Source organism: Strix aluco, chromosome Z (genome assembly GCF_031877795.1).
Source record: "Strix aluco isolate bStrAlu1 chromosome Z, bStrAlu1.hap1, whole genome shotgun sequence".
NCBI lineage: Eukaryota > Metazoa > Chordata > Aves > Strigiformes > Strigidae > Strix > Strix aluco.
Window position 1 is genome coordinate 76,379,984 of NC_133971.1, and position 18,738 is coordinate 76,398,721.

Sequence of the window (18,738 nt, forward strand, 5' to 3'; positions counted from 1 at the left end):
ACATCCATTGAGAGGAAAGTGGGTAAGAGAACTAAACCATGCTCTCAGGGAAATCAGCATCAAAAATCCCACTAGCCAAGCCAGGAGCACCGTCCATGAAACATGGTCTCAGTGCACTGAACTTGACCAGATTTGTCCTAATGAGTCAATAAGCCTGATCTAAAAGGTCCTTAGTTTTGAAGTGGGTAGCATGTTTCAAAGTAAAAGCTCTGTTAATATCTTCATGCTGGCTTCCTGCTCTCTGCCACTAGTCATCCTTGTCGGCATGTTTACATTTCCCCTTGCCTGCGGTCTCTTTATCAGGCAATGGGTTTGTTCTGCGTCTAGTATAAAGTAAGCGAGCGCGAGTTTCACACACACACGTACTGCACACATGCAGCATGCTCAAGATGACACAGATGAGTACAGTACTGAGCATTTTCGTCTTGTTTCTTCGCACCACTTTTGGGGAAAGTGGTTGCACCTCAGCAGATGGTGATGGTGAGTCATTTCATCTTCATCTTTCCACTCATGTATGATCTTGAAAAACCTGAGTTAAGTGCTCCAAAATGCAACTGCTGGGTTAAATGACTTAGTGTTTTAGCCTCCAGTCTCTTTCTTTTAGTGCCAGTACCTGAGGCAGATCTGGAGCTTTAATTTAATTCCCAAGTCTGCTGTCCTCGTAATGTCCAAATTCATATGAAATGAAGGAGACTGTAGCTGTATGCAGAGGGCATGCAAGATCAGACCTGTTAATCCTCTCTTGTAGCTAGTGTCCATGAGGAGTTATGCCTGGGAGTGAGGAACTGCTTCACTCTTCTGCAGTCCATGGTCACTCTGAGCTGCCATCAGAGAGGGGTGATGTTCTGGCTTCTCTTGTTCTGGGCAGTTTTCTCCAAAGAAAATGTTTTGATGTACCTCAAACCTGGTCCAAACTGTTCCATTTCAAAAGCCAAGCTTTTTCTCTTTTTCTTTAAGTAATTGTATCAGGTATATCTGTGGGATAGTCCCAGTCTCCCTTGTAATACGACTGAAGCAGCAACTCAGCCAGGGTGTTCTCACAGCCCATCACTAAAAGCATTCATCCCTTACTCAGCAAATAATTATAAATTAATTCAACAATTTAACATTTAGGCTTACTGCAGATTTCATTATCTCATTTGGACAAGTGAAAATTATTTAGCAGCATCAAAATCATAAATCAAAACATAAAGAACAGCAATAAAACCACTGCTTCAGACTACTGTCCTCTCTGTCAAAAGGAATATGAGAAATTGGATTTACAGATTCAGTCACAGATTTGTTAAACTCTTACTTTTCTAATACTAAACCAACATCAGTAACAGAGCTTGTTGCATTGTGCCTGAAGGACATGAGCTACTCAGTTAATGGTAGTTTTAGGGCTCCATTGTTTGGGAGCAAAAGAGTTTTTGGTTTTTAGGAAGATAATGGCTGTGTTCCTACGCTATCTGACAGGGAATCTCGTTTTCCCCTGTGTGCCATATATTATAACATACATATGTATGTACACATATATACATATATACATAGATAGAATATGCATGATAAGATTTTAGTTAGAAGAAAACAGGGAGTGGCTCAGAACTGCATCTAACAACCTTGGTTTTTCAATTTGCCTTTTATTTATACATTGTTTAGATTCAGCTTTGGCAAGCAGCTACAGTGGTGAATGGTCAATGCTAGTGATTTATCACTGGTGTCACTGAAATCTTAAGGGCTTCCCAGAAGCAGATATGACCGGACCTTTCTTTGTTTCATCATTAACTTCCAGTAAACTATAATTTGTTTAGACTTAAAGACAAACAGATTCAGATAATCCTCACTGAGCAATTAGCAGCTTTCATGATTTCTTCATGAGTTTCCTGGGTTTGGCCAACAAATTAAACAATCCAGGGTAAAATCACCTGTGATAGATGCTTGGCTTTCAGTCTTTGCCTTTCCAACTCACCCTGCCTCTGGCAGAGTGCCACATGAGCTCACCCTTCTTATGGGCAGAGGAGGGAAAAGATCATTGCAGCACTTGCCTTCAATCTCCTCCTCTTTTCTGAGCAGCAGACTGTCTTCCAAGAGCTGTCCCCCAGCCTGAGAGAGTTTATGGAGATCCCCAAAATCCCTAAGAGAGCTACAAGCAGAGCTAAGAAGGGGCAATCATGAGGCACAGAAGGGTACGGGCAGGGGCAGCAGGAGGCAGCAGGCTGCAGGGTCTCATGGGCAGGACAGCTGTTTTCAATCGTCCTCCTAACCCAGACTTGTATGGTTTGTGCAACCCACATCAAAACTGTTGTGATTAAAATGAGTTCTGCCTGAACCAGATCAGCACTAGAGATTTTGCATTACTCTGGCCATGGAGACAGTCACTTCATTGACACTGGAAATTCGGTCACTGATCCTGCAGGTGCTTAGCAGTTCCTTTAGTTTCACATGCTGTTGTTAATCCCAGTGGCTTCAGAGTTTAAAGCTAAAGCATGTCCATTGTCTCTGCTAACTCTCCTCTCTTGGTAAAGGCTCCTGAGATTCCTGCTGTGATCTGAACCATCCTGCTGGGTGTAGTCCAAACCTGAGACAATAGGAAGGACCTGCCATAGCTGTTTTTCTCCCGCTAGAATCACCCCATCTCAAACCCTGCCTTGTTTTCAGCAGAGCCAGGGCTCTTCCTGGTCTGAGCTTCTCAAGGAAAAAATGATAATCTTGTAAACTTTTCATTGTGTAAAGAGTCCTTAGCTGTGTGAGTCATGTTGGAGTCATCAAAACCATTTACGTAGCAAACACATTTGTACATGGTAGTTCTGAGGTTTCGGGAAGAAGTGTAAGTTATGTCAGACAAAAAAATTGCTGTCAGTCCATAGAGGAGCCATACCAGAAAAGCGCTTTAAATTGCTTACTGAATACCATTGATGAGATTTAATTATCATATATTCTATGATTAGCATATTATTTCCATGCATAAGGAACCATGTAATCACAATGTGAAAGTTCAGTGTCAAAGAGGTGAAATCAACCTTTCTTCCAGGAGGCACCAAATGTACACTACACTTATTGAATATTAAATGGCTGTTTGAGCTAAAAGATAAAACCTTTTTCTTTCTTGTCATTTTGCAGTTCAACCTGATAGATAATTAATAAAATATCTGTTACTTGTCAGCAAAGCAGTAGCAGACAGCTGAAAGATTTTTTCAGATATGCCATTTATTAATACGATGATTATCAGTTTTGTCTGTTTATGCAAAGTCTGGTATATGTACTTTGCATATACAGAGCAGACTGAGCAGCCTCTCTCTCTTATATAAAGTAAGATCAGTCATCCTAATTCATAAGTTTTAAAGTTGTCTTGAGGTAGCTATGAATGTAAATAAACCAGTCTCCTGGTAGTCGCAAGTAAAGTCAGAGAGACATAAAATTTGACATATTTGATCATGTGAGCTTTGGGTGTAGCTATCTATATAAAATATGGGGGGGCTTCCATTTTATGTAGATTCATTTCAACTTACTTGTTATCCCCTGAATTTTGAATATATATATATATATATGCACACACTTTTACCCATGAATATGTATCTTTATATAGTATACATTTCTGTACGTGTATGTCTGCACAGATGGATCAGGACTGTGTTGGTCAAGACTCTCACCTGTGTGAAACTGCTGCAAGACTTGTTCTAAAGTTGCACTGATCTCTGTGTCTCTCTTGAATGTGATGGTCAAATAGAGCAGCTTTGTAAAGCACCTGCTTCATCTGTGTCTGTACTGAACATGTTATCCCCTCAAAGCATCAGCGCTGGTGGAAGACACTGCATTTCATAGAATCCCAGAATCATTCAGGTTGGAAAAGACCCTTGGGATCATCGAGTCCAACCATCAGCCCTACTCTACAAAATTCTCCCCTACACCATATCCCCCAGCATCTCATCTAAGCGACCCTTAAACACATCCAAGGATGGTGACTCCATCACCTCCCTGGGCAGCCTATTCCACGGTCTAACCACTCTTTCTGTGAAACATTTTTTTTTTGTTGTCCTTCAGGGAGACCTGAGGTCCTCTTGGGACAGACCCCCTCAGAGCTGTGGTGAGAAGGGAAGACCAGTAATTTCTTCTTAGCACTGGTTGCCCATGGTGGCAAATGGCCACTAAATCTTATCTTGGGGGATAGATCTATCTCTGGGTTCTGGATTAGTGCAGCATCAGATACTCCAGTCCCTCCTGCTACCCACCATGGGTGCTGGTGGCAGCAGCCTCATTCCTAACCCCTGCCCACACTGCTTTTGCATTTTTCTTTGCCTTCCTGACTGACTTCTGAATTTCTTCTCTTACTCAAAACCTGACTCCAGATACACCTCAACTCCAAGGTCAGGAGGAAGCACTGCTGATAGTGACCCTGTGGGGTGATGCTTTTTAATTACATTTTAAAGCAATAAAAATACTCTCCCCTGCTTTCTCCCTGCTGTCAAACCATGACCATTTTGCATCTTCAGATATGTTCCATGCCAGACAAGGTCTGGGTCTCCCTGTCCTCTGGCAGGATTGTCCAGGGATCATAGGACATCACCAGCAGGACTATGAATCACAGTATCTAAGTAGCTGGTTACCCCTCAGTAATCCAATTCACCTGGGTGACAGCAAAGATGACCATCATTTTCTCTGGGAGGATTTTCTATTGGAAATGTTTCCATGGACATTTCCCCACACTGTTTGTGAGTGTGAGTCACTGATGTTCCTGGAGCAGCCAAGGTCTTACTGTGGCAGCTGTCTTGCATGTCAAGGGTACAGCTGAGGAGTGAGTAGGAGAGGACCAAGCAGGGGATCAGGAATAGTCCCTGGATACGGAAAAGAGGGTTATGTATCATTACAGCTACCCCTAACCACCTGCAAAAGAAGATAGAGGCATTCCTGCCCTGAGGATCCACTCAAGGGGTCATGGCAATAACCCTTTTCTGTGTCTGCTTGGCTACAGTGGGTGAGATTTCATGAAATGAGGCTGAACTGACAGTTTCCACTGGTGAGGACGCCTCTCAGAAACATCAGTTTTTGCTTCACTGACCTCATACCTGCCAAGTGTAGGACTTGAGACATACGCTTTTACTCAAATCGTGGTTGTTTTATTAGTCATCGAAGCAAATTTGCAGGAAGCCACGCATTGTGGCAGAAAGTCTGAGCTTTCCCTCCTGAGCCCAAATTTGTGACATTTCAGAAAATTTTGCAGTACAATCAAAATGGGGCTTAATTGCCTCATGACACCAAAATACTCTTGCTTTCCTAAAACCACCCATATAATTTTCCAGTCTTCTCAGGAACCTGGTGACAGGCCAGACCTTCACAGCACAGGCAGGGGTAGAGCAGGAGCAGGAGGATGCTGCTTGGGCACTCTCATCTGTCTGCAACATGGCTGGTCTTGATGCAGGTGCAGCAATAGCAACTGCCAAGCATGCATTCTCAACTGTGGGTCTGACGCTTCGGAGATACAAGGTGTTTGACGTACTTTCAGGCTGCCCTGAGCTGAAATTCCTATACAAATAACTCCTGTTGAATCTAGCCCTTGCTCTTGAGCAGATGTTAGCCTTGAGCAGCAGACCCGGACACCTCTGGCAGTAACTGTGTGGAGTATATTCCCCAGTGCATGTTTCTGTTCCATTTATTTTCAAGAGTGTTTTGGACCTTGACTTGAATATTCTGCTTTTCAATAGGCATCATGAACATGTCTTGCTCTGGTCCTCATGCCCAAGGATAGCAGCATTTTGTGGTTTCTAGTAGAAAGACCTGTTTGAGAAAGTTTTGAGATGATTTTCAGATGGAGTAGGTCCTGCTTTATCTTGGTGTAAAGTTTATCTGTAACTTTTAAAATGAGAATTCCCCTGTCCCTGGCTCAAATTTAGGAGGAATTAATCTGCAGAGCGGACAATACATTTTCTCTGGTTTGCACTTGACACTGGGACTTTTTCGCAGAGATTTCCAGGTTGACATCAGCAACACTCTTTGTCCATGATTAATAGAAAAGAACAGACATAGGGGGTCTCATCTGGCCAAACCACCTGCGACACTATGTGTTTTTATAGTTCACAGACTGATGATGCAGAATGTACCTTCATGTGTGGTAAGTGGGTGGGCTTCACTGGCATTCAGACATAGAGACCTTGAAAGGTGCACGTGGTTTTTAATTTCATTTTGAACAAGCTTTCTTTGCTTCTTACAAAACAGGTGGGTTGATCCTCTTCCTTTGAGGCAACCATGTAAGGAAACAACCTCCTGTACAATGGAGCTGCAAATCAAATACACTCGGGTTTGCTTCAGTAACATCCTACGGATCTCTCCTTAGGGACTTTTGTAGATGATGAACCAGACAACTTTGACATTGACTGCTTCAGCCAGCTGGAATTTAAGGATTCCTACAGCAGCCTGACCTGCAATTTTACTGAGCTGCCTCCTCACAACACTAACTATACCCTGGCCCTGTGGTAAGTGCTGTCAGCCCATCCTTTAGTAAACTTCTGGGAAGAGAAATGCTAAGTACCAGTGAGTCATGTTGCCATATGCTGGGAAACAGGAGCTACATAGCTAGACAAAATTCTGCTTCACAGTGTTTTACCAAGTTTGAATACTACATTGAGCAAAGAAGAATTTACTGAAATGAAACATAACTCCCTAATAAGAAAAAATATCAGCTGGAAGAGTCTGTAAAGGGCATTATAACATCTCAAATAGTCCTGATCTTGCCTCTGTTGTTCTGAAACACCTGTAATTACAGATGGTAGCCCAGCATGAACTGAGATAATTTTTCCTTTAAATTAAATGATATTTAAAAAGACTCCAAACATAGCTTTTATTAAGTGAAAAGTAAAAATCTTTTTGAAGAGGCAGATCCTTTCCACAGAAAATTCTTTGGCAAGAAGGATGATTTTCCACTGCAGGGAAAATGCCTTTATCTAGATCAAGACAAAAATTAAGCAATTGTCTTTGCATACACAGACATGCAAACACCACATTAGAATGAGTATACAAAAACCCAACAGTTACCAAACACATTGGTCATCTCCACTTCTCATCAAGGCCTTGGAATTCTTTTCCACATTTTTATTAACTGATACACTTAGTTGAAGAAGCTCAGATTTTGTGTCTTTAGCATACTTCCGCTTTTCCCTTTGCCTGTTTTTACTGAAACTGAAAGTTTCGCAGCAGCCAGCAAAAGTGGATTTTTTTTAATCTTGTTATTCTAATCACTACTTAAATTTTTCCACCTAGTTTATTAGGATTTTTCTATTTTCATGGGATTTATTCTGGATTTTGACTGAAATTTTATGACAGTTCTCAAACACAGGAGTCACACAGGTGGAGAAACAAACAGATATATTTCCACCTCTGAAAATGTGCTGTATGACTCCTTCATGTCCTGGCTGACTGTTGACCCTGTATTTGCTACCACTTCAGTCAATAAAACATTTCTCTTAATCTTCAGTGAACATCCAGATCTATTGGCCTGTGTTTAAAGGTGGCAGCAGTAAGAACATTTTTAAAGATACAAAGGTTTCTAACACATACATCTACAATTTAATAATTGCATTTTTTTCTTGGAGAGCTCCAGGACTCTTACTGTGATTCTCACCACTTGATTACTGTGTCCAAAGACCATGAGGAAAAACACTATCAACCTTTTAAACTCCTTATTTGCATGGCATTTTTTTTTATTTCACATGGAGTTTCATTTCATTTAATGTGAAATGAGCAACAAGGATTCATCCCTTACTATGTTATAGTATGACCAAGAAGAAATTAATGTCGTGTCACTTTCATCAACAGTACCAAGGAAGATGGCAATTACGTGTGTTTCAATATGGAGAAACAGGAAGATGCCTATTTCTTACAATTCACTGATATACTCTCAAATAAAGATATTTGCATGGATTCTGAGACAAAGAGAAGGGTCTGTAGGAGTCTGGTTGTAACTGACATTGGTAAGACACAACATTTTTGATATTTATAATATATAGGGATTACTGGCGAAAAAAATACCCCAGTGCAATGCCGAAGTGTCAGTCTTGGTGAAATAGAGGCAGTATAAAAGAGTGTCCTGGCAGGGCACACGTAGTCTAGATTGGGGTGTTGACAGAATGTGGTGTTTCACTTGCTTCAAAGCCAAACATGGTTAATCTCCATTCAAAATGTGCAGCTGAATTCTGGTTTATTGCAACACTCTGCCCAGACCCTGGTATATACCAAGTCATGCACATGGGCGAAGCAGCTGTTGATGATGAACTGTCAAGCAGGAGCATTTTGTTCATCTCTTACTAGGGATTGCACAGTGTCAGGACTGACCATCTAGTCTAGTGTGAGCTCAGTAGCACAGGGACAGCAAGATTGCAAGATCTCACTTTTTCACACCTTGCTTCTTGGTGGAGCCTGTTGTCTGAACGAGGTGCTGAGGCATCCTGCAGCACAGAAGGGACACTGAGATCCCATGAATGGGTTTGTCAAAGCCATGTTGGGGACCTGCCTGAGTGAAGAAATAAGGAACTGAGGGGAAGAGGGGTTACTTAGGACTTGTCCCTCTTAGGAGCTGGTCTCATTCAAAGGCTGCAGAGACGCCTGTGTAGAGCAGCTCTGTTCTGCTCTGGTACCACCTTGCTTTGCCTTTCTTTGGCAATAGGTGCTGCAGCATCCCTCTCTTACAAAACATACCTGCCTCAGTCCAATAGTTTTGTAATAATCTTACACTACCTCTCAGTTTATGGGCCAGCCTGGACTATCTCTGGTGGTCTCTCTTCTAGAAACTGTGGTTTCTGCAGGGATGAATTAAGTATTTGGGGGTTGCAAGAGTGTGCATGTTTTCTGGCTATATGCATTTTCCTGAGAGGAGGGAGGTGTGGGTTCTCTGTTCCCGTGAGAACTGATGCACTTTACATGACTCATTCAAGAAGCCTCAATGGCATAGACACAGGTCCCTGCAGACATCCAGCTCAGGCACAGCTTGGGGAGAGTCCCAAGGGCTGAATTTTGGACATGATGTACATCTACAGATGGTCATCTGACACAGTCTCCTGCAGACCAGGTCAGCCGTGGGTTCGTAAAAAGGCCTGGAACCACAGGTCCCTCTGCTATAACTAACAGTATCATACTTTATCCCTTCCTCTGTCCCACCACCCTGATGGCTACCAGCAACTGTAGCTGTACTGGGATTTCTCCCCAGTGCCTTCCTCCCAGAGCAGGAATGGGTTTTGCCATGGGGTCTCCATCTCAGAGCACTGGTTAGAGGGACTGAATTTTAGGTCTTCAAGCAGTGCTACTGCAGGGATGGACATGCTCAGGAATTGCTTTCCAAGACTAAATGTCACATCCCCAGGAAGCGCCATCTCTGCTGGTCACACTGCTGCTTCAGCAGGTCAAAACCAAGCCACTCTCAGGACCAAGATGTAAGGATGAACTGGGGCTCAGCATGAGGCTGGCCCAAATCAGGCTAGCCCTTGCCCAAGATAGGTCACCATGCAGGGGATGTAACTTGAAGTGGAATTTTTTTTTTTACTTTTCAAAACCTGTTTATTTTGTAGTAATATTATTCTATTCCTGTTATATCCTGGTTTGTTATCATTTTCAGTTAAGCCTGAAGTACCATTTGATATAAACATCACATACCAAAAGGAGGCAAATGAATATCTTATTCATTATAGCACACCACATTCATGGAAGAAATACTTAAAGGACAAATTAATACACCAAATAGCTTATCAGAAAGAAGGAGGTACTTGGAAGGTAAGTGATGATATATTAGTGAGTTTTCATTAATTTCTGAAATTAAACATTATCAGAAATACCGGTATCATGTAAAACCCCTCAAATCTGCATTTCTACAATTCTCCAGCTGAAAATTTGGAAAGATGTAATATTTGGCATTTGGAAATTTCATCAGTCAAAACAATTCCAGACCAACAGCATCTATGTCTGTTAGACACTTCTCTGGGCTAACGAAGTTTCATTCTTTTGGGCTTTGCAGTGGGAAGAGAAGACATAACATAATGAACCATCCGAAGTGTCTGAGTGGCTTGCTCTTTGCTATGGTGGTTTTGCTCTTATTTTCTGTGCTTATCAGTCAGTAAATCGTATGACCCTTTCGTATTCACAACAGTTTCTTTGTGTCCCTTTTTCCCTGAGCCTCTCCAGGCTTTGGGTGTAGCCCTGCAGCTCTCCCGCTCTTGGACCATGTTTTGGGCTGCCGCTGCCTGTGAACTGAATCTGGTTTGGACTGCCCAGCTGCTGGGACCTCTGTGTCCCCTGTCACACGATCAGCCGTGCAAACACTAGTCCAGATGGGGGATGTTTGAAACCATGGACTATACCTGCTTTTTACAGAGGGAACCCAGGAGAACTGTAACTAGAGAAAGAAAAGGATTCAGGCAACAAAATACATTGAAATAAAGAGCTGCACTGTGGGATTTCAGCTTCTTTCCTGCAGCTGCTCTTTCAGAAGTTGTCATTTTATGCCACACAAATGTATCCTTTCCACTCTCCCTTCTGAACCTTCCCAGAGAAGCATACACTTCCCACTGCACTGTCAACAGTAGCAAAGCACAGTTAATACTTATAGCTGTTTTCCAAACAGCTTTTACCTGGCATTAGTCTCTGTTCTTGATACTGTCTGGACTACCTGTCTGTTAAACTAGACTGATGTCATGATGACCACCAGTATAATAACCACACAGCGAACAACACAGTACTGCAGGGATGCACCTGATCACACATATTTTGCTGAAACTCAAAGACACTTGTCCTGTTTTATAGAAAAATAATTGGATTTTTTTGTGTGTGTTTAGGCAATAGAGACACCATACCTTCAGATAAAATTACTGGGAAAAAACCTCGAAAATGATGCATCGTATGAGGTGAAAGTACGTTCAAAGCCCAATGGAGATTATTTTAAGGGCATGTGGAGTGAATGGAGCACTTCCAAGAGCTTCAGGACTGCAAGGGAGCAGCACTCCGCAGAGAGCTGTAAGGGCAGAAATCACTTTGGTCCACCTGGAAGAGAGCAGAGCTAGGGGTCCTTGGCTAGCTGGCCAGCCCTGGTGGCAGTGGTGATGAGAGCATGGGGAGGGAAGAGCCCACGGCCACAGGAAAGTCAGCCCTCACAGGCATCAGGCACCCCAGAGGAGATGACTCAGAAAGTGGCTGTATCACTCTGGTCTGGGCCTGAGTCTCCATATGAAGTTAAATCTCACTCAGGGATGATAAGATCAGATGCTGTAAGGCATGTGTGGGGTGCAAAGGGAGGTGAAGACTGACTTGCTCTCTGCTGGTGTGCAGGGACAAGGAACAGCTTGCATTGAGCAATTTAGGTAGGGCACATAGGGTGGTAAAACATGACTCATTTCAGTGCCCTGCTTCTGTGTGCGAACATGGCACTTCAGTCACAAATACAATACGGGAAAAAATCCTATTATTGCACTTGCAAACATGAATAACCTTTCTGGTCCTTTGGGTCCCTTCAGTCCCCAGGGGCACCTCAACATTACATGTCACTTCAGTGCTGTTTTATGCATGCTTGGAGCTCAGCCAAGTGTTGATGCTCTGGCAGCCTACCTCTTTCCTCCTTCAGGGATGCAGAGGAAATGCACCACTGCACCAGTCCAATGATAGGCAAGTGCAATGCTTGGCATTAATTCCTAATTTATTGTCTGAAGAGACATTACTGTTACAGTGGCTTAACAGTGAGACATCTACATGCATTGGCTGATCTTCTTTGTTTTTCTTTAGATAACAGCATGGTTGTGGTAATACTCTCCATCCTGGGATTCATGCTGTCCATTGTCATGATTGTCCTGGTCATAACTTTTTGGGAAAACAGGTAATCTAAGTCTCTTTGTATCAGAAAAGGTGTTGGAAGCCAATCCTGTTCTGACATTCTTATTGCTTTCCCTGTTATACTTGTGAACCATTCTCCTTCCATCTCTGGACCTCTATCTCAAGCCAAAGGCAGACAAAGAGTAGAAGCGGGCAGAATAAGAGAGGGTGTTGGCAGGCAGAAGATGACCTGCCACTTTGAGCAGACTTCAGTCTTGGGCTTGAAACACCAACACCTTTGGGGAGCTGAAGTCACCATGAAACACAGAGTTGGTGTCTTACTGGAGGAAAATTTGACTCAAAAACTTCAAGCAAGATGCAGAAAAGAAAGCCACCTGTGGGTTTTAGTGAAGTCTCAAGAGGTGTGGAAATGGTATACCAAGGAGACTGCCTCTTTCCCTTTCATAGTCTGAGTCAGCAGAGTGTTTGCTCTGCAGCGCCTTAAGAAGCAGCAGGGCAGAGCTCTGCAACAAGGGCTTGACAGTGTCAGTCACCAGCCCACCCTCCAGCCAGCCACGTGGCAAAAACAGGCTCTACATCCCCCACCAAAGCAGTCACGGCAGAAGTGGGACTGGAGATACACTCATTACACAGGCAGTCTTTTGTCTGCATTGGGTTTTTTTTTCATATATTGACTACACAGCAGTAGATAGATAGCTGTAAATATATATTTTAAATATGTGGCTATATATGCTTGTATAGAAGATAGTTGACAAATTTAAGAAATTGGACAGATATGTAGATAATCTGGTGCAACCAGATTCTGAAGTGAAAAAGTCCCAAGTTTAACCATATGAGATGAACCTTTCCCAAGGCAGAAAACCTTGGGCTGTTCAGTGAAATTTAGAGCAGCCTGTCCATGACATCCAGCTCTACTGACATCCAGAGAGGTAGCTGCATGCAAGCTGCGTTTTGGGGTTAACACCTGAGCTGTACTAACTCCTGAATTACACACAGGGATTGCTGGAAATGTGCTGGTTGGCCCCAGTCAAACCATGCCAGGAATAATTTTAATAATTAATAATTTTATACACTGGAGTTATCTGCCAGGGAATGCTCCCTGGTGCTGTTTTATTTGCAAGTATAGATGTAGCTTGAGATTTCTAGCTCTTTCTTTTTACTGTTGTTGAGCACCTGTAGTTCTCTAATTTTGGTAGCTCTATTTATGTAAAACTGCTGAAAAACAGGCTTTTAGATGGTGAGACTTTCTGAACCCAGAGACTTCCTTTTTAAAAAGAAGAGGGATTTATATATGTATGTATATATATCCACATGTACAGACACACATATAAAATAGAATATATATTTATATACATCTATAGCTATATTTATATCACTGCAACATTGAATATCAGTCAGGCAATATTCTCTAGATGCATCATAGCTGAGTGTTTCTAGCAGCACAAAACAAGAACTTTGTTAATTTAGGCAGTAAAAATGAGACCTGTGGAACAAGGCCACAATACAGATATCTGAAACACAGATAGCTGGCCAAGGAGTAGAACAATATGCAGTTTTTTTAACTTATATAAACATGCAGAACCAAATATCAGCAAATTTGCACTTTAACCACAGCATCTTTTTTCACTTGCAAAAATTGGTTTCAGCATGCAAAACCCCGTTAACACAGCTAGATGCAAATGAGGTCTTTGCCAGCATGATTTGTTGCTTTTCAAGTACTTGGTGAAGTGTCTTCCTTTAAGCTGTGACAATTTGTGCACTCAAAAGAACAATGACTACTCAGTGACCTTTATAACGCCTCTTCTCCTGTCTTTGTTCTATTCTGAGACTTCTCTGATTATTCTGGGTAATGCAAGCCAGCCCTAAGGCTTTGTGAGAATTAGCACAAAGGGTACAGTATGAACCTCTGACATCTTGACATGTCCCTCTTTTACTGCTGTTTTTGTCTACTTTTTGTCTACTGTTTCTCTTTTCAGGATCAAGCCTGCTGTATGGCCAAACCTTCCTGATCATAAAAAAACACTGGAGCAACTATGTAAGAAGCCAAAAAATGTATGTACTTCCACTGTTGTTTTCACCTGCATATAGACTATTCGGAAGAAAACACTTATGAGAGACAGTACGTGCATTTGCTGCATGAACTGGGACATCCTTCAGAAATTACTTCTAAATTTCTCTGAAGAGAGCCCACATTTGCCCAGGCAGATGCTAGTCAGGGGTATGGAAATAACAGATAATTAAACTAGTGCCTGATCTTTGACCTGTGCACTGTAACTACAGAGGGCTGGAGAATTTGATATATGAAGAAAGATTGAAGGAACTGAATTAGTTTACAGGAAAGAGGAAGCTTGGGGTGGGGACTACCAATCACAGCCTTCCAATACCTAAAGTGTAGGTAGACAGATGGTGGAGGTGCTCTTGCCGCAAGGCTGCATGGTGACAGGACCAGAGGCAACAGGCACATGTTTCTTCAGGGCAAACTTCATCCGGATATAAGAAAAAAGTCGTTCTCCATGACAACAATAAAAACAATGTAGGTTTCCTAGAGAAGAGTTAGGTTCTCCATTGCTGGAAATGTTCAAGGCTTGGCTTGATAGGGCTCTGGATAACCCAATCCAGGTCCTGCCTCTGGCAGAAGGTTGAACCAGTTGGACTCCAGAGGTCCTTTCCAACAAAGCTGCTTCAGTGATTCTATGAAACTGTGATCGTGGGGCTGGACGGGGACCCTTTGCAAATATCACTGGTGATGCCCATGTACCCTTACACAGCCAGCAGAATTGCTCATACACCATACAGTATAAGATCTGTTCTGCCAGATAAAAGCCAGATGGATAATGTTACAAACTGTAAGGTGTGGGATTAACCCGTTGCCTTAACTATGTGTCTAGTGTATTTTTTCACTAAAAAACTCATCAGTGCTGTTCTCTCCAGTTGATACATTATTAGCATGTTCTTAATTTAATAAGAGGTCTAAGATGACTCTACCATCCCACATGCTCCCCAGTTCAAGGATTCCTAATGTTTCAGGAAGTCATGGCAATCTTTTACTTCCCTCACTGCTAAATTAGGAAGGTAAAACTGAAAGGAACCGCCTGGGTTGTTACACTCATTCCTGCAAAATAGCAGGCATGCAATAGATGCGTGTCTCAGAAAAGTCTCTGAAACACCAGCTCCCACCACATTGTGTAGCACATAAAATGCTCTCCAGTGGCACTGTCTGCAGGAAGCCACTGAATAGGTTCAGACTAACATGGCAAAGGATTTTTAACAACGTGATAATTTATTCTCTGCTAACCAATTGTTCAGTCTGCTAAGGTTTACTTTCAGAGTTAAAGAAATAATAAATACCTTTCTAATATCAAATGAGTTATCAAAGTACCTTTTCTCTTCAGCTAATACCCACTGTTAACTGACCATGCTGTTTCTTTGCCATGCAGAATTTTGATATAAGCTTTAACCCAGAGAGTTTTGGTTATGTTCATATCCATAAAGTGGATGGCATTCGAGCAAAAGCTGAACTGGAAAATTTTCTGCAGCCATCAACTGCTCTAGAGACGAACCTTACAGAAAAATTTAGGAGTGGATCAGACCTGAAGATGAACCTTGCAATGACAGACAAAAGCAACCTAAACCTGTCTGTGACTTACGGAGGAATCTGGCCGGCTGAAGCCCTGCACAGACTCCTGGGCACCAATCAATTTGCAGTCACCGAAGGAAACTGCAGTTCTAACACATATGAGGTGTGCCACAGCAACAGGGTGCCCCTGTGTGATGATGGTTTCAACCTTTCCTCCGCTCCTCTCCTGGATCCCTCTGGCCAGCCTGGACCAGAGTCCCTAAATGGTGACACCATATCCCAGATGGTGCCTACCAGTGAAATGAGGTCACCAAACAATGAGGAAGCCTATGTCACAATGTCTAGCTTCTATAAAATTCAGTAAATCTCACAGGAATAACAGCATACATTTTTTCTCTAACACAGGCAGGACATTGAAGTTTTCTGTTTTGTTTTCCTGCATCCTCTGAGTTCTCACCTCCACAACATACCCTGTTCACAGTGCAACACCATACCTGCAAGGAAGAGGGTTCTCCCATATTGATAAGTGGCCTCACATCATCTCTCAGTATGCTGGCAACAATCTCCATTGCAGCAGAAATTAAATTTAATTCAACTTGACTTTTATCTTCAGCTCTGATTAATCCATAGCAATGACACTGCAATCCTAGGTGAGGATCACAGCATGTCTCATAAAAGTTAATGAACTCTTCTGTTAACCTCTTGGTTGCAGAGTTAAGCTCTTATTAATGCCCAAGCAAGAAATACAGCAACAAATTCAAGTTACATAGAATCCAATCTCTTTCAAACAGTGGTAGGTCAAAAGTAATTCCTCTGCAGTCAGTGAAAGCCCATGAGTTTGCAAAATGCTAATAAATTAGAGTTGCTATCCAGCATTATTCACCTGGGTATTCAAGAGCTCGATCACCTCAAAGGGAGTTTGCTGAGCCACCAGGAAAAAGGGCACATGGACTAATTTAGGAAGATGTTTCCTCAGACTAATTTTTTCTTTTTTGAGAGAGAGAGAGAGATTGAAACAAAGCAAAAGCCTACATGCCACTTCTTTTTGCTGTTGGTAAAGATCTGTCCCAGAGACAATTTTAGGATTCACAGGTACTTCTGCTAGTGCTATATGTTAAAGATCTTAAATATTTCATGTACTATCAATGTTTAGCTAGGAAAACAAAACAAAATCAATGAAAAACAAAGTCTCATCTCTTCCTATAAACTGTAAAATGCAAGATGTTGTCTTTCTCTGCAGCTCTTGTGCAAGCATTAGTGCAACATGTCTTTCCAGGACAGAAGGGCTGAGTGGACTGTGTTTGTTTACTGGTATTATTCCCAATGGCTGTGGCTGCATGAGAATACTTTGAATTTAACCAGGCAATGTTCTCATACAACATCTGACCTAAGAAGATTGATGGAGAGTCATGGATCCTGCCAGTGATCAGAGACTTATATTTTTTAAAAGTACCTTGAAAATTGCCTAGATATAGCTTTTTTTTTTTTTTTACATTATGATGAAGGAAGAGATTCTGTCCCTTCCCTTTCACCTTTCTCTGGACTCTGAGCCCAGCTCTAAGGGGTTCCCCACGTGCTGTCACACAGAGAAGGCTGAGACACTTCACAGACCCTCTGGGATGGTGCACATTGTGGAGCACACGCTTGGAGATAAAGCTGCTATAGCCACATGGTTGCATGACAGCCGAGCAGTGTGGCCATGGGAAATCCAAGCTGTTTTGCTGCTCTCGGGGATTGGGGTTCACCTCACTGTGCAGTCTCAGTTTCTCTAGCTGCTTGAAATTCTCCTTTACTGAAACATATTCACATTCCTGGAGTCTAAGGGTAAAAAGAGCCCTCTCTCATCCTCAGAGCTGCTTGAATTTGTTCTGACTGGTAATAATCACTGAGATGTCTCTATATTTGATGTAGCCTGCTGGAGAAAAACAGCACTCCCAAAACAGGACTCTACTTTCTCCACCTCCACCCGACACCAGGGAAACCCTCAAACCTTATGATGCCTGCATGCAACGGGGCCAAGGATTTGGCTCAAGGCATTCCAGTGACATTTTACAGAATGTTTTTTATTGTTGTTTCTTACCAACTGAAACATTGACTAATGCAGTACAAAAAGATGAAAGTCCTGGACATTCATTTGCTTTATAATGCTCGTATTTCTTTTTTAAAATGCTGCTGGTAGTGCTCATACTGTGCTGACTTGCACAGTGTGATTGTAGATGCAGACAGACTGTGCTGGAAAGATATCCTCTTCCAGTAACACAGTGACAAGCAGGGCGTAAAGGAAGAAGTAAAAGCGCATCAGAAAAATCCTATATAGTATGTGCCATGCTTGTTTTGAACTCATACAGACATTTTTAAGGATTAAAAGTGACATCACAAATGTCTATTTGAACTATTTAAGCAGAAGGGTACCCATGTGTAATAGTCTTTCTCTTTGTCCAGAAAGGTATACTGCTCTTTAATATGGGAAAAGTAGTAGAAGCTTGATGTTTGCTCTTTAATATGGGAAAAGTAGTAGGAATCTGATTTTTATTTACTTTAATGACTGAAATAGTTATATTTTTCCTATGTAGCACTCATTTTTGCATAGCTGCTAATGTTTAAACATTTGTTTTGTTTTCTATATCTCAGTATCTTATTTAATTAGATAACATGTAACCTTGGTTTTATAATATTTCTACTGTATTAAAAGGATATGGATATCTGCATGACCTATTTATGCTGCTCTAATTCAGTCTTCTAATATACATCTATTGGGATAGGACTTACTCTGCCCTCACTGAAATTAGGATAACTCCATGGACTTTACCTAGCTTCTGCCAGGATAAATCCCAAATAAGTCCAGACAGCTCAGAGGCCTGAAAGCACTGCAGGATAACAGCAATCTTCACCCTCCCTTCGTTGCCACCACCCTGTAAGCCAGGGAAGCCTCTCCACAGCTCTGGTACCTATGTTTTGGACTGGGCATGTCTTTGTTCATCCTAACTCAGATTGCAATCCAGCCCTGTTACCCAGAAAACAGAGAGGTAATAGCTCTGAAAATCAGGCTGGTGAAGTCAAGATCCTGCCGATGGATTGTACTTGCTTAGGTGAGCAAGAAGCTTTGACCAAGCCCCTGTGGGCAGCCATGGATCTGCACCACAAGCATCAGAAAACAGAAAAACCCTCAGGCTTGCAATAGCATACATATGCATACAGCAAGGCAAATTCCCATACAGGCTGTGACCTCAGAGATGGTACTTCGTTAATACACTGATGAATGGTGACAAATATATAACTGATGGAAAACAAAGCAGCCTTTTGTTAATTATGTTAAACCTAATGTAGCTTTTCTTAGTGGAGGATATAGGCTAACTCATGCCAGACATGGGGGTTACTTTATT

General features: G+C 42.1%; 1 protein-coding gene across 2 annotated transcripts; it reads left to right on the top strand.

Annotated features, from left to right (window-relative positions):
- The first annotated feature begins 348 nt into the window (after positions 1-348).
- On the top strand, positions 349-18,069 carry IL7R (interleukin 7 receptor). 2 transcript variants are annotated; one of them, XM_074812910.1, is made up of 8 exons: positions 349-480; positions 6,308-6,446; positions 7,786-7,940; positions 9,578-9,732; positions 10,791-10,968; positions 11,731-11,821; positions 13,755-13,830; positions 15,216-18,069. In XM_074812910.1, the coding sequence occupies exons 1-8, from the start codon at positions 381-383 to the stop codon at positions 15,717-15,719; spliced, it is 1,398 nt and encodes a 465-aa protein (XP_074669011.1). In that variant the 5' UTR covers positions 349-380; the 3' UTR covers positions 15,720-18,069. The 2 variants fall into 2 exon arrangements, with proteins under 2 accessions (XP_074669011.1, XP_074669012.1); XM_074812911.1 differs by having other exon boundaries at positions 394-480; positions 6,190-6,446.
- The last annotated feature ends 669 nt before the right edge of the window (positions 18,070-18,738 follow it).